Source organism: Ambystoma mexicanum, chromosome 5p (genome assembly GCF_040938575.1).
Source record: "Ambystoma mexicanum isolate Mex_15411 chromosome 5p, UKY_AmexF1_1, whole genome shotgun sequence".
NCBI lineage: Eukaryota > Metazoa > Chordata > Amphibia > Caudata > Ambystomatidae > Ambystoma > Ambystoma mexicanum.
This window is the reverse complement of record NC_090930.1, coordinates 1,353,578,122-1,353,591,488: the sequence shown is the minus strand read 5'-3', so window position 1 is coordinate 1,353,591,488 and position 13,367 is coordinate 1,353,578,122. Positions and strand designations below refer to the sequence as shown.

The 13,367-nt window shown below is 47.8% G+C and overlaps 1 protein-coding gene across 1 annotated transcript in view; it reads right to left on the bottom strand.

The window, feature by feature from the left end:
• The window catches only part of ROPN1L (rhophilin associated tail protein 1 like), a 322,639-nt gene that overhangs the window by 214,706 nt on the left and 94,566 nt on the right, over positions 1-13,367 (bottom strand). The window contains exon 2 of the mRNA XM_069613754.1: positions 3,121-3,270. Coding sequence (XP_069469855.1) covers positions 3,121-3,251 — 131 coding nt within the window. The 5' untranslated portion in view covers positions 3,252-3,270. The remainder of the gene's footprint in view (positions 1-3,120; positions 3,271-13,367) is intronic.

Here is a 13,367-nt window from a genome sequence, read left to right as displayed (position 1 = left end):
GGTCTTGCGGCCAGTCTTTAGTAGGGTGACTTTACTCACTGGAGGTCTCCGTGCAGGCGCTATGCGCGTTACCTGGCTAATTATAGCTTTCATTGTTAAAATAGGGGGAGTCAGGAAGAAGGCAGCTCTCATGGAACGAACAGCATTCTGCATTAGTGTGGATAGCGGATGAATTCGGATGTGCGGAGAGTATGTAGATCGCTGGAGAAGATGAATGCATAGAATGAATTAATGTATAGAACGGAAGACTGTATAGAGCGGACGAGTGTATAGAGCGGACGAGTGCGGAGAGGGGGTGAGTGTAGAATTGCGTATATAGTATGGTTGGGAATGCAGAGAACGTTCAAAAAAGCATATTACTCATCATATCTCACCACCACGCTTACTCTCTCCTTTACATCACCACTCAACTAGAACACAGAGATACTATGACACCATTCGGTATAACTGTTCTCATACCAACATCCGCCGCTCACTCCACATCATTCTAAGTAAACACTGCTGGTTACACACCCCCAGCCAGGCGTTCTTCTCAGGCCTAACGCAGCCACATCCGGTCTGGATAAACCCTGCCAGAGCAAACACATACTCCTGATCTCTCAACCACCTCACCTACAGCTAAGAAGCAGCTATCACACGAATACCGCACGAGCTGCACACATACCCGGTGCTCACATGCACCTTTTGACTCCCTCTACTCTCTCTACTGATCTAAACTTCGGTTCCCAAGGGCGTTCAACCTACCAGCGCCTTCAGACCATACCAATGGTATATAAGGCGCTAAATAAATGCAAAATAACATAACATTACGGCGTCCGATCTTGCGGCCAGTCTTTTGGAGAGTGTCTGGACTCACCGCAGTACTCCGCATAGGTGCTCTGCGTCTTACCTGGCTACCTTGTTTGTTTAAGATACAGCTATAGCAGGGGGAGTCAGAAGACGGCAGCTCTCAAGGAACGAACAGCGTTTCTGGGGCATTCCTTCACCTGCAGGTTGGTGTTTGCCATGCAAATAAGGGAATTCCTACTGTACATGCTTTGTATTAAAGCATGCACATGGGCAATTAGGCTCTCTGCAAGCGTGCCTCTTGGGAGGAGGTACGCATTCACTACCTGGGTACAGGGGAGCCGGCTTCTGAAATTCCCGGGGGGTGCCCAAATATAGGAAGTGACATCACCAGCGGTTATGACTGCATTTGCACGTTGTCGCCAACTTGGTGCGAAGGGGGGTTTGGGGGGGAAGCGCTGAACAGGGGAAACATTGGCTAGCATGTACTGCATGTACTAAAGTCAAGTAAGAAGGAGGTTTAAACCATCCAGTTGCATTCCAGTAGGCCAACACTGACCCTACTCCACCCCTTTATAATCATCCAGGTTGTAGAAGCCCTCAAAAGGCAGAGCAACACAACTAGGATGGGAGAACGAAATGCCATCCCATTCTGTGAGTGTGTCAAAAGTGGGTGCATGGGAATCCCATGAGTGTGTGTGGGCTGCAGACCAATATATAACCAATTAAAATGTAAATAAAACTGCAGAGAAGTGCTGGGGCCTTGTCAATAAGAGTGTAGCAGCAGTGCTGATGTTGTCCTATCAAAAGTATAGCAGCCCCACTAAGATGAACTAGCATTGCATAGCATTTCAGTTATAGAAGTCCTGTTGCCAAGAGGGGTGCACAGATGTACAAATACATCCAACACAAAACGATTTTTAGAAATTGAGGGACAGACATGCTTTGCATCTGTGCCTCCATTTCTAAAAATCGATTTGGGTTGGGTGTACCTCTACATCTGTGCACCCCTCTTGCGACGAGGGGTGCACAGATGTACAAATACTCCCCACCCAAAACGATTTTTAGAAAATGAGGGGCAGGCTTGCTTTGCATCTGTGCCTCCATTTTTAAAAATCGCTTTGGGTTGGGTGTACCTCTACATCCGTGCACCCGGGTGCACAGATGTAGAAGTATACCCAACCCAAAACGATTTTTAGAAATTGAGGCACAGATGCAAAGCAAGAGCCCCCTGCTTTGCATCTGTCCCTCAATTTTTAAACATCGTTTTTTACCCGGCTTTCACCCGGGCCGCCAGAGAGAGACACAGTATGGATGGAACAAAGGCCCATCCATACTGCGTCTCTTCTCTGCGGCCCTGGAGGTGGGGGGGTCTCAGCCCCGACTTCGGTCTGCCTGGGGTGCCCGGGCCCCGGAGCCCCCGCCTACTCAGCGCCCCTGCCTGGGTATGCTTGAAAAGGGAGGGAAATGGGGGATCTAGAAATCGCCCATGAGTTGCAATTACAGTCTGCACACTGCTTGGAATGGCACTGGTCCCATTTCAAATGAGTGGGAGTGCTCGAACTAATACCGACAGTGAAGCAGGAGCCACGCTGTCAGTATTATGCTTGCACATCAGCTGCTGCATATCTTTAGAGCAGTGGGAGCGGCGGCCGACATCAAATGTTCTGCAACTCTATTGAGCGCTACCACATTTGCATTTTCCTGTTGGGGAGGGTCTGTGTATGCTCCACGAGTGAAGACCAGGATTTCGATAATCAAACCACAAAAAGGGAAATGATCCTTTTGATCTGCATCTTATGCACAGCTCGCACATTGTTGCATCAACTTTCATTAATACAAAACTTTTTGAAGCACTAGTCATTAGTGCAAAGCCTCTGATTTTATTTAGACTTAACAGGATGTAGATCATATTCAAAACCAAATGAAATATGAAAGCGGTTATCATGTAGCACTGGTCCTCCATAGTACATATATGTGCATTTACAAGAATCGTAAAAACAATCTAGAACATGTCATTTAAAAAAGGATGTTCTAACTGAAACTGGATCAAAGCAATGCTTTGCAACGTTCTCTATTGGCATGTACTCTATTGATATAAGGGGCTGTCTCTTCAAAATGCTGTTGGAAAAACACTTTAGGTACGCAGAAATGATTCGCACCCAGACAAATATAAAACACCTGCCCTAAAAACAAACATTTTAAGCAGCATTATTAGAGACATTTTAAAAATGTTTTCAAGCTCTACTTGACCGCTGAATTGTGCTGCCAATTTGCGTAGTGTAAGTGGGTCAAACAAGTATTCATAGCGTGTTGTTATAGTGTACTACTTACGCAGAAGACCACTGCAGAACATCATGAGGTTGTGTCCTGATTGCAGCTTTGGTAAACTGCTTCAATAGATCTGGCAGTTCCGGAGGAATGTTGATCTGCTGAGCACAGAACATGGTGTCTGGGGGAGGCATGATCAGTGTGTTACAGTATCTAAAAAACGAAAACAATAAAAACAGAATTATGCATTTCTACATTAAAACGAATGCAAAATGTTCTGATCCAATGCTCAAAGGGCAACTTTTGTGATATCAAGGCATCACATCTAGGCAAAGGAATAGATAAAAAGCGTACATTGGCTGTGACCTATAGGATATAATGCTTTGTAAAATCTTTAAACAGTGGAACGGTCACATCTGATGCCCATGTGTTAGGGAGAATTCTCTGTAAAGGCTAATTTCCCAAACCTAGTGAGTCCCCCAGCAGCTTTGCTGGATTTCTGGGGTTTATTTTTTTCTCCTGCTAAGAGTGAGACTCTTTTTCTCCCACTCTTAGACATGATTTGAGGAGTTCCTTTGACTTTGTATGTGTTTTATGGGCTATGGGGTCCTTTACCCCATAGGGCTTCATGTGTTTTTGGTTATGTGGGCTACACAGCACCCTCTGTGTAGTAACCCAGGGGTGTCGTAGCGACCCCCAAACATAGACTCCATACCCTGGGACTGACTACTGTCTCCTAGGGCATGTAAAGTCACCATTGGCTTTACTAGTCTTAAATTGTGAACAGAACCAGTACAAACCATCATATTGTGGACGTACTGGTCGGGGCAATTCGATTGCCCCGGGGTCTGTTGTTCGAGGGGGCACTGTCCAGTTCCCCCGACTGAGTTTTGGCTGGTGGCAGTGGATACTACTTTTTATATTCGACCGCGAATATATTCCTATGGGATTTTCCCATTGTTCGAGGCTAGCACTTTTTAATATAGCCTCGAACATACCGCTGGTTTATCAAATGAATATAAATTCACTGGTTGGTATTTTTTGCCGAAACTCGGTTCCAAAATGGCGTTTGTGTTCGCTTCTGTGACTCCAACCCAAGTCGAGCCCTTTGTTCCACTTTTTGGTGGGCTTCTCCACAGAAGCCTCCAAAAGTGGTGCCACTCTGTCTGGGTACCACAGGGGGTGTGAGAGGGGGTTTAGGCACCCTGGACTGAGTTGCCTTGGCAACTCAAGTCGCACTCTGGTGTGACTGGCCGCCTGGCTCACCACTTAGCATGTTTGAGTGACAGCTAGAACTGATGAATGGGGGTTTTCTGCATAAAAGCAGGGCTTTGGGGACTGGAACTTCAGAAGTCGCCACAGGACCTAAAGAATCCGAGGAGGGAGAAGCCGAGCCGACCTGCAATGACGACACCACCGGTGGAGCCCTGCTGAACCGTCTCACCACTTTTCCCGACGACAGAGGAGATCTCCAGTCCGGAGAGTCTTCTTCCTTTGACTGGTGGGGATAATCAGTTTGCCCGTCTTTTCGCCTTCCTAGATCATCTCATGGCCGCCTTGCCTGTGCCAAGCACCCCGGCAACCAGGATACCACGGTTTATTACTACCGCGAAGAAAAGGGTAGTACCTTGTAACCGGAGAAATCTGCGGCTGGTTTCTTCCCTGGCATTGCAACGACCTTCATCTTTCCTCCACGTCGAGACCTCCGCTTCCCTTGGACGAAACACCGACTTGCACCCGCTGCCAGGAACAACTGCCCCCGTTGGAGCGTTCTTCCCATTTCAGGTACTGTGTCCCGCCTGCCTTCCCTTGCGACAGATCGTTCGGGGTGACAGTAAATCCTCGACTTTCTAACCTGGGTTAGCCTGGGGCCTGTTAACTAACTTTTCCTGACTTGATCTCATCTTTTTTTGAACTATCTACAAAGGCTCTTTGGGCATAACCCCACTGTGTGATCCTGGACACATTTTGCTTGCTCTCTCTAAGAGTGGGCCTGGCATTTGAACTTCCTTGCTCTCCAGTAGACTTTGCCTAACCTGCCTTACTGTGGTTCTTTTAAAAGTATTGAAATTGTGTGCTTCCATAACTCTGCCTTTTCCCTCCCTTTTTTTTATAACTTATTAGAGTGCCATTTTAGGTTAAGCGCTCACCTCTGTCTGAAAATAAGTGGTGTTTCTTACTAAGACTTGTCTAATAAGTAATCAGGGTTGTATATCTATAATAGTGACTGTGTGTTGAATTTACTTACCTCTTTTTGTGCTAGTGTGATTTACAAGTGTGTCTTTAAATAAATAATTATATACTTTTACACCAAAGCTCTGGTCAGTGTTTGCTTGTGCTACTGTATCTCTGTACCTATTGTGTATACTCTATATACTGCCTAATTCTTCTTGAGAGAAGTCTGACTGCTCAGCCACAGCTCCAGGTAAATCTGGGTGGTGCAGACTGCTACCAATTGGGTTTACTGCCAACACCTGTAGTCTTAAGCCTTTTGCAGTGGTCCCTAAGGGAACTGCACAGGTGTCTGCCTAACACCATGTATACCGTTCTCCAACACAAACATGCACATGAATAACAAAATAAGATACCAAGGTAAGAAAAAACAAAGGGCACTTAACAGATTTTTTTCTAGGATCCCTGTGGCCGACCTCACCCACCACCACCAGCTGGGCAGTGTGAGTTTTTAGTAATCCCTTACATAGTTGCCATGTTAGGCCAGAAAACTGTAGCAACTGAGAGGATGCAGCGCCCAGGCTGACAACTGGCATATGTGGTAGTTGTGCCCAAAAGCCCAAGCATATTGGAAAGAGGCATTAGCCTGGATCAGAAAGGTAGATGGGGTTACCAGAGAGTGCGACCCCAGACTGGTGCTATTCGGCTTGGAACAGCAGGAAGATTGGTGAAAATGTGTCGCCCATATGACACACTTCCTGCTAATAGCAGCAAGGGCCTGTATCACTATAAGCTGGAAATCGGAGAACCTCCCATCGGAATCAACCTGGGCCCAGAAAGCTAGAGATCTCTATGAGATGGAGAATATTACAAGTGCCCTCTACAAGACCACCCCAAGTAGGGAAATGGAGTGGGCCCCCTTCCTTGAGGCCTACAAATGACTGGAGATACAACTAGGGAGATGATGCCCCAAAGAACTGAAAGAAATCATCCCGATGATCAACACCTGTGACTTGTTTTGTCTTAAGGAGGGGAGGGGGTGGGGGTTGGGTTTGGGTTTTCTAGTTTAACCTAAAAATGCACCTGTTTTCTTTTACATGCCTGTGCAATACAAATATATGTACGAGACAGTCGGTAATTGTATGTTAAGAAAATGCTCAATAAAATAAATAAATAAATTTCCACTACATTGTTGTCGGCAGAAGCACGTTCCGCGCTGGAAGAGCCGATAACGTTGAGCAAAATTAAGGAAGCGATCAGAGATCTCCCAGGTGGGAAGGCCCCGAGGTCGGACGGACTCAGGGCAGAGTTTTAAAAAGAATTCATAAACGTGTTATCCCCTAGAATATTATCGGTGTGGTCTGAAGCGCTGGAATTTGGAGGCTTACCTGAATCGATGCGCGAAGCGATTATTATTCTGCTACTAAAAACCAGGTAAACCCCCAGATGATTGCGGGTCGTATCGCCCACTATCCTTAATAAACACTGACGCTAAGGTGTTTGCAAAAATCTTGGTGTCTAGGGCTTAACCCATTGATGCCCTGTATGGTGCATGAGGACCAGGCGGGGTTTGGATTGGGGAGATCAACAGAATCTAACATTCGCCGGCTGTATAATGTAATGGTACGGATACCACAGGATGTTGAGGGGGTAGCTGTATCTTTGGACATGCAAAAAGCATTTGACACAGTGTATTGGCCATTTTTATTCAGGGTTCTACATAACTATGGGTGTGGGCCAAATTTTTTAAAGTGGGTGAGGATTCTATACACACAGCCATATGCCAGGGTATGCGTGAATGGGGTCCTCTCGCCGACACTAGCTCTGGCGGGAGGCACCAGGCAGGATTGCCCGTTGTCACCCTTGCTTTTTGCATTAGTCATAGAGCCCCTGGCAGATCGTATGCGGGCCCAACACGCTTATGTAGGCATTAATATTGCCGGGCGAGTGGAACTTATAAAATGATATGCGGACGACATACTGATGTATGTAAGAAACCCTGGGAAATAATTACAGACGATATTAGCGGCTGTTCATGAGTTGGGGAAATACTCCTGAAGAGCAACAAGTCCAAGGTGTTTCGGCTAGCGGGTGCCACCTTGGAGCCAGGGCACATGTTCGGGCTAAAGTGGGGCGTTGAGATTGCCCGATCATCTGCACTTGTTAAATCCCTTAACTATGATTCCTTGGTTCCAAAGCTTTCTACTAAATTGGAGCGGGGGAACCATCTCCCTATTTCGTTGATCGGACGGGTTGAGTTGGTAAAAATGATTATCCTGCCCAAACTGTTCTATTTATTTAGCAACGTACGACTATGGCCGGGCATATCCTTTTTTACCACAGTGGCTAGAGCATGTTCCTCATTTGTTTGGAAGGGATAGATACAGATTAGCTGGAAACGCCTCACACTACCGTACAAACTGGGAGGGTTATCAGTACCTGACTTTGAGTTGTATAACCTCGCTGACCATGCATAGTATGCAGTGTATTCGGTCGAGGGAGGACCGCACACATCATACATTGAATTGGAAAGGCAGGGGGCTGCACCGTCAGCCCTGTTGCACACACTGACTGGGGGGATGCAGTGCAAAACTAACCAGATGGATCCAGTGTCAGTTACACAAGAGGCATGGACTAGGTTAAACGCCCCAGGAATACGGTGTTATATAATCGAGTCATGCCAATATGGGCGTGCCTTTCCTAGGTCCGGCAAAGGATAATCTACTGGCAACCCACCAGCGCAAGGTAGGCATACTGAACTTGGCGATTTATTTCCCAAGGGTACATGTGTGTCATGGGACCGGATTAAGATGCATGTTACGAGGGTACATTTGTGTCATGGGACCTGATTAAGATGCATGTGGGAGACACACCACTTCAGAAACTTAATTACTGTTGGATCTGCTCAGCTGTGGCTTCGGTGTGGCCCGAATATCCACAGGAAAGGGCATCACACCATTGTCTTAATTACATATTGACTTTAGATGGGGGAAAGAAGTCAGCCTCAGCGCTGTATAAACTGGTGCAGACATCCTGGGGGGTACAAACTATAGACATTAAGGGCGATTGGGAGAAGGACCTGCCTTGATGTCATCTTCACGGACACACATTGGGTGCAGATATGCAGACTGACGAGGCAAATTTCATTGAACTCCAGACACAGATTGATTCACCTAAAACTTTTGAACAGAACAGACCTCACTCCGGCCCGCATCAAGAAGATGTATCCCACATTGGAAGGTAAGTGTCCTAGATGTGATATGTTAAACGCAAATATAGCACATATGTTGCATTATAGGGATACTGGGAAAAGGTGTGTCAAGCACTGGAGATAGTGGAACAACCCATAGTGTGGGAACCAAAGATATGTATATTGGGATACGTGGGAAGGCTGAATCCACTGAAGAGTAAACTGGTAAATCTAGGTCTTGTAATAGCCACAAGAGCTATTTTATTACGATGGAAAAGTAGAGAGGCCCCCACTTATGATAATTGTCTCTGAGATATGGTATGGGCGAATGATAAGGGGGAAGTGTACGCAGGCTAAATGTTGCCAACTAATCGCCCAAGAGATATATGGAGAGGCTTTCGGCAATATTTGGCGCAACAAAGTGGAGAGGTGGAAGGAGAGGCAGCTGTATTATGAACACTACCATGTAAATGAATGTATGTGTCAAATTATGTTTTCCGTTATACCATTTATGTGCTTGCCTTGCCCAATGACTGCTGGTATGTTGTACTGTGGTATTCCGGTGCTAGTTAAATCTCCCCCAAAAAAACGTTCATAGGTGAGAAACACCATCTGGTATCCATAAAACCACTTACACCACATTTTCTATGTTTCAGAGCGGCAGGGACGACCATACTGGGGATGAACGCTGGCTCCAAGTGGACGATGAGCATCCTGGCGCTGCAGAAAGGGACCGCGGTGGTGATGAATTTTTGGTGGGATTTTGGGACCAAAGTTTATGCCCAGCTGCCACCAGACTGGGGAGGGGTATGTACACTTCTGACTCTCCACAACCCTGCATTGGTCGTGCCCCTGGCAGACTGGTTAGCCTTTAGCAAACTTTCTACATCCTGGCAGAAGAAAAAGGGCAGGAGCAGGTGAGAGACAAGTAAGAGCAAGTGGTGAGAAAGAAAACAAACAGCAACTACATCTCTGCCGAATCAGCCCAGAGTTTGGACACAATCCACAGCACTTGAGACTCTTCGATAAAGCATCAGTTTTCTTCAGGTTTCTCCTACTTCCTGGGGTGCAAGCAGCCGCAAATGCTAAATGGCTGCAGATCACCCACTATGAGGTTCTACAGCTGGCAAATGCAAACAAAAAAGGACTGAGCGCAGAGCGAGAAGAGCTCTGCGCGCTGTGCATGGTGGCCCTACAAAACAGATTAGTTCTTGACCTAACGACTGCTATGGAGGGCTGCGTCTGCCACAAGATTGGAAGCAGCTGTTGCACAGCAATACCCGCCAACGATGCAGCCGATGGAACTCACAGAGGCTTTCAAGGAGATACGTACACTGCATGAGAAGATGGTAAGAGAAACCCATAGCCCGCCTCAGACACTTGGCTAGATTTGTTATTTGCCTGGGTCCTGGAGTGTCTTCAAAATAAATGTCCCTGTGCTCGTCATGATGCTCGTCGCCTTCTGTGTCAGCCTGTGGGTCATCAGACAATGTCAATGTTGCAAAAGCAAATTACGGTATATCATGGCTACTAATAATATTGGTAATGAAGAAAGCAAATTAGAAAGACAGCCATCCGGGGTGAATGAGGGAGATGATAGAGTGCAAGTGGTTTTTGCAGCACCCCCGCCAAATGCAGAAGACTATAATGCTTTCTGGATAGCATGCTCCCATCCCAAGATGTGCGGGATTGTTTAATAGGAGATACACTGGAAGGGTACGAGGAAGAAGGAGGGGATTTGGATAGGGTAACACATCTATGGATGCGCAAGGAACAAAGTAGGGAAATAATGGGGGAAATGTCGATCGAAAGATTGATGGAAGGGGAGAATGTAATGAAGGTGCCGATTGAGCGCCAGACAGGGGGGCGCACTTATCAACTGCAGGAATAACGGTGATATGTTGGGACGCTCACTAAGGGGGAAAACACAGGGACCCCAGGGAACTGCAGTAAGCCCTAATGTCCATGCTTGGAGTGAAACAACGGGGGGGACACATTGTATATACCACAATATATATACAGGGAAACGTGCCATGTATAGGTGAGGGTGGTGTAACTGCGGGTAGGCTCTCTTCACAGGGGTATCATGGGTGGGCCTCACATCACAGACCAACTTCAAATGCATTGCCTGTGCACCGCGGCAGAGGGAGGGGGAAGCTGACTCCAGGTTGCTTGTCTCCAGCAGACGGCAGTCGCTGGGCACAGCACCGAGTGATGTAATCAAGATCGGCGAGGCCCACAGCATTTCATGGGAGCTGGGGAAAAGCTACTCAACACAACAGGCACTTGCATGGCACCAAGGCATTTCCAAACCGCCCCACGGCTAGCGAGTATGATAATCAGGATGTGGAATGGAGAGGCGCTCCGAGAAAAGCCAATCGGACGGTAGGTTTTGACGTCCATGAAAAAGTAACAAGCCCTCAGAGTGTCAGAGTGTCCACAATAGTGTTTGCAAAGTTACTATCTTGTAGGAGCTGTGTGAATGTCCCCCTTGACACTAGTTCAGGGTGTTGCATGTTCCTTCCTTTCCGTTGCTGACCAATGGCAGTTGAATGAAGTCCCGGAGGTCAGCACAATTATGTTATTACTAATTGCAAACTGTTTGTGGGATAGAGCAGGAAGCAATGTGGCACGACATGGGGAGAAGATGGGCTGAAGGAGGGTAGGTCTGTTTGCTCCAATAATGTCTAAATAATGTATGCCTTGCTATAGGGGTATGGCGTAGTCCACCCAGTTAGCTTCTTGGGAACTGAGAATATGCAAAGTTTGAAGTGCAACTGTATCTAACTAAGCAAACATTGTATTAACGGTATAAACACACTGTTCGCTGTGAGCCAGTTTGTCACCTCTCATCAACCAGTTCTGTCCCACAGCGTTACTCCTTACCCGGTGCGCGCTCGTTTTTGGACTACTGGTAATTTATTTATTACAAGCCCTAGAGGACACCTGGTACAGTACTGTGACTATGAAGATGACACTGATCCCGATGAGGATTACTCTCTCCCCCACTCTCAGCAACCAAGTAACTGCTTCTTCCCTCTGGGTTCACAGACAACATACACGTTCTTCCACTTCACTCACACATATTCAGGTACGCACCTTAGTATTTGCTGGACTTGGGTGGTTTTCCCCAGTCATTGGCACAGGGCGTTCTCACTCCTCGCATCGTAACGAAGCCCGTCCTAGCCTCCAGTTCCCGCTGCGACTTCCTTCTTCTTCTTCGCCTGTCGATTTCACTGTCAATCGGGCAATGCCTCACTACGTGGCCAGTCGGGAGCTTGCTTCTGCATCTCTCCTCATGCCAGCAGTGCTCTGCGGGGTCATGGCTCTCGGTCCCCTCTGCTTCCTGGTCTGCCTGACCAGCCAGGAGTGCTTGGGTTGGTTCCCTCTCTCGCCGCCTCCACTCGCCTCCTGTCGGGGCTTGCTCCCGGTCTGGGACAATGTCTGCTCTGCACTGCAACCTGAGTTTTCCATAGGTTTCCAAGTTGACGCTTGGAAAAGGAAGCTCTCTCCATTTCGCTGCAGTGCTGATTCAAACTCCCACCTCTAGGGCTGGGAAATGTCTTGGACTAATCACAACACTAGACTGCGCATTATGGTTCACACTCTCTCTCATGGCAATCCTCTTCCTCGTCTCAGTACATGCCGTGCACACAGTGCCCCTTCTCTCATACCAGACTGGCTGGCCACAACTCAGGAATGGTGTGCCGCCAATGACCTCTGCCTTAATGCCAGTAAGACTGAGATCCTCCTCATTGGGTCTCTCCCCCCCCTCCCTCTCCCTTCCTCCTTCTCTCCATCCCTCTCCCTTCCTCTCCTTCCCCTCTCCCTTCCCTTTCCTCCCTCCCTCCCTCCCCTGCCCTCCCCTCACCCAGCATGGGCCCTCTTCCTGCTCCTTCCTGTGAGGCTAAGAATCTTGGTGTGACCTTCGACTCCGCCCTCTCCTTCTTTCCTCACATCTCCAACATCTCTAAGAGGTCACACTATCAATTGCACCTCTACAGCGGTAGTCTGCCTTTTCTCACTTTCCCCCAGAAGCTCACTGTCTCCAGAGCCCTGGTCTTCTCTAGGCTGGACTATTGCAACAGCCTCTTTCTAAATCTGCCTGTCTCTACTCTTTGACCTTTACAACTTATGCAGAACAGGACTGCAAGACTTGTCCTTGGCCTCAAGCCCAGGGATCGTATCACTCCAGCTCTGAAATCTCTACACTGGCTCCCTGTGGCTGCAAGAATCAAGTTCAAGACCCTTTGCATCGTCCACAAGGCTTTCTGGGGCCTGGGACTGCACTACCTCCAACTTTCTCTTCCTAAACATCTTCTTTCTCGAGCCCTCCACTCATTCACCACCAACTGTCTGAGGGTCAGACGCTTCCCAAGCAGAGAATGGGGAGTAGATTTCTTTCCTCGGCTAGTGACTCCCTATGGTACAGCCTCCCTGCCTCTCTCAAACTTGAGCAGAACCATCTCCGGTTTTCGGAAGCAACTCCTTCCTTTTCGCTTCCGCTTTCTCTCTTCCTCTCCCTTGCTGATGTCTCTGACTGCTCCGCACACTGGTCACCTGACCACCCACTGAAACTCAGGCCAGGCTCCTGCATGTCCAGTTGCCCTTGCACTGCCTCTGGGCTCCCACAGCACTTAAGGGTCTGTATCTGCAACCCTACAGTCCCTTGTCTCTCTGCACCTATGAGCCACCCTCCAGCAGCACTTATTGAGTTACCTGCACTTCTCTCTTCCCCCACTACCCCTGGCACTTCTCCACTCCCTCCTCCCCGCACTTGCGCGATCTGAATGACGCCTTGTAAGACATTTTTTTGTCCTCCTTCTGTCCCCCTTCCCCTACTTTTCGTGCCTAGAAACACTTATGTATAGGCGCGTTATAAATTACTTCTCATATCATATCATAGACATACACAGGCAATGTCACACTGGATCACTGCAGCAAACTA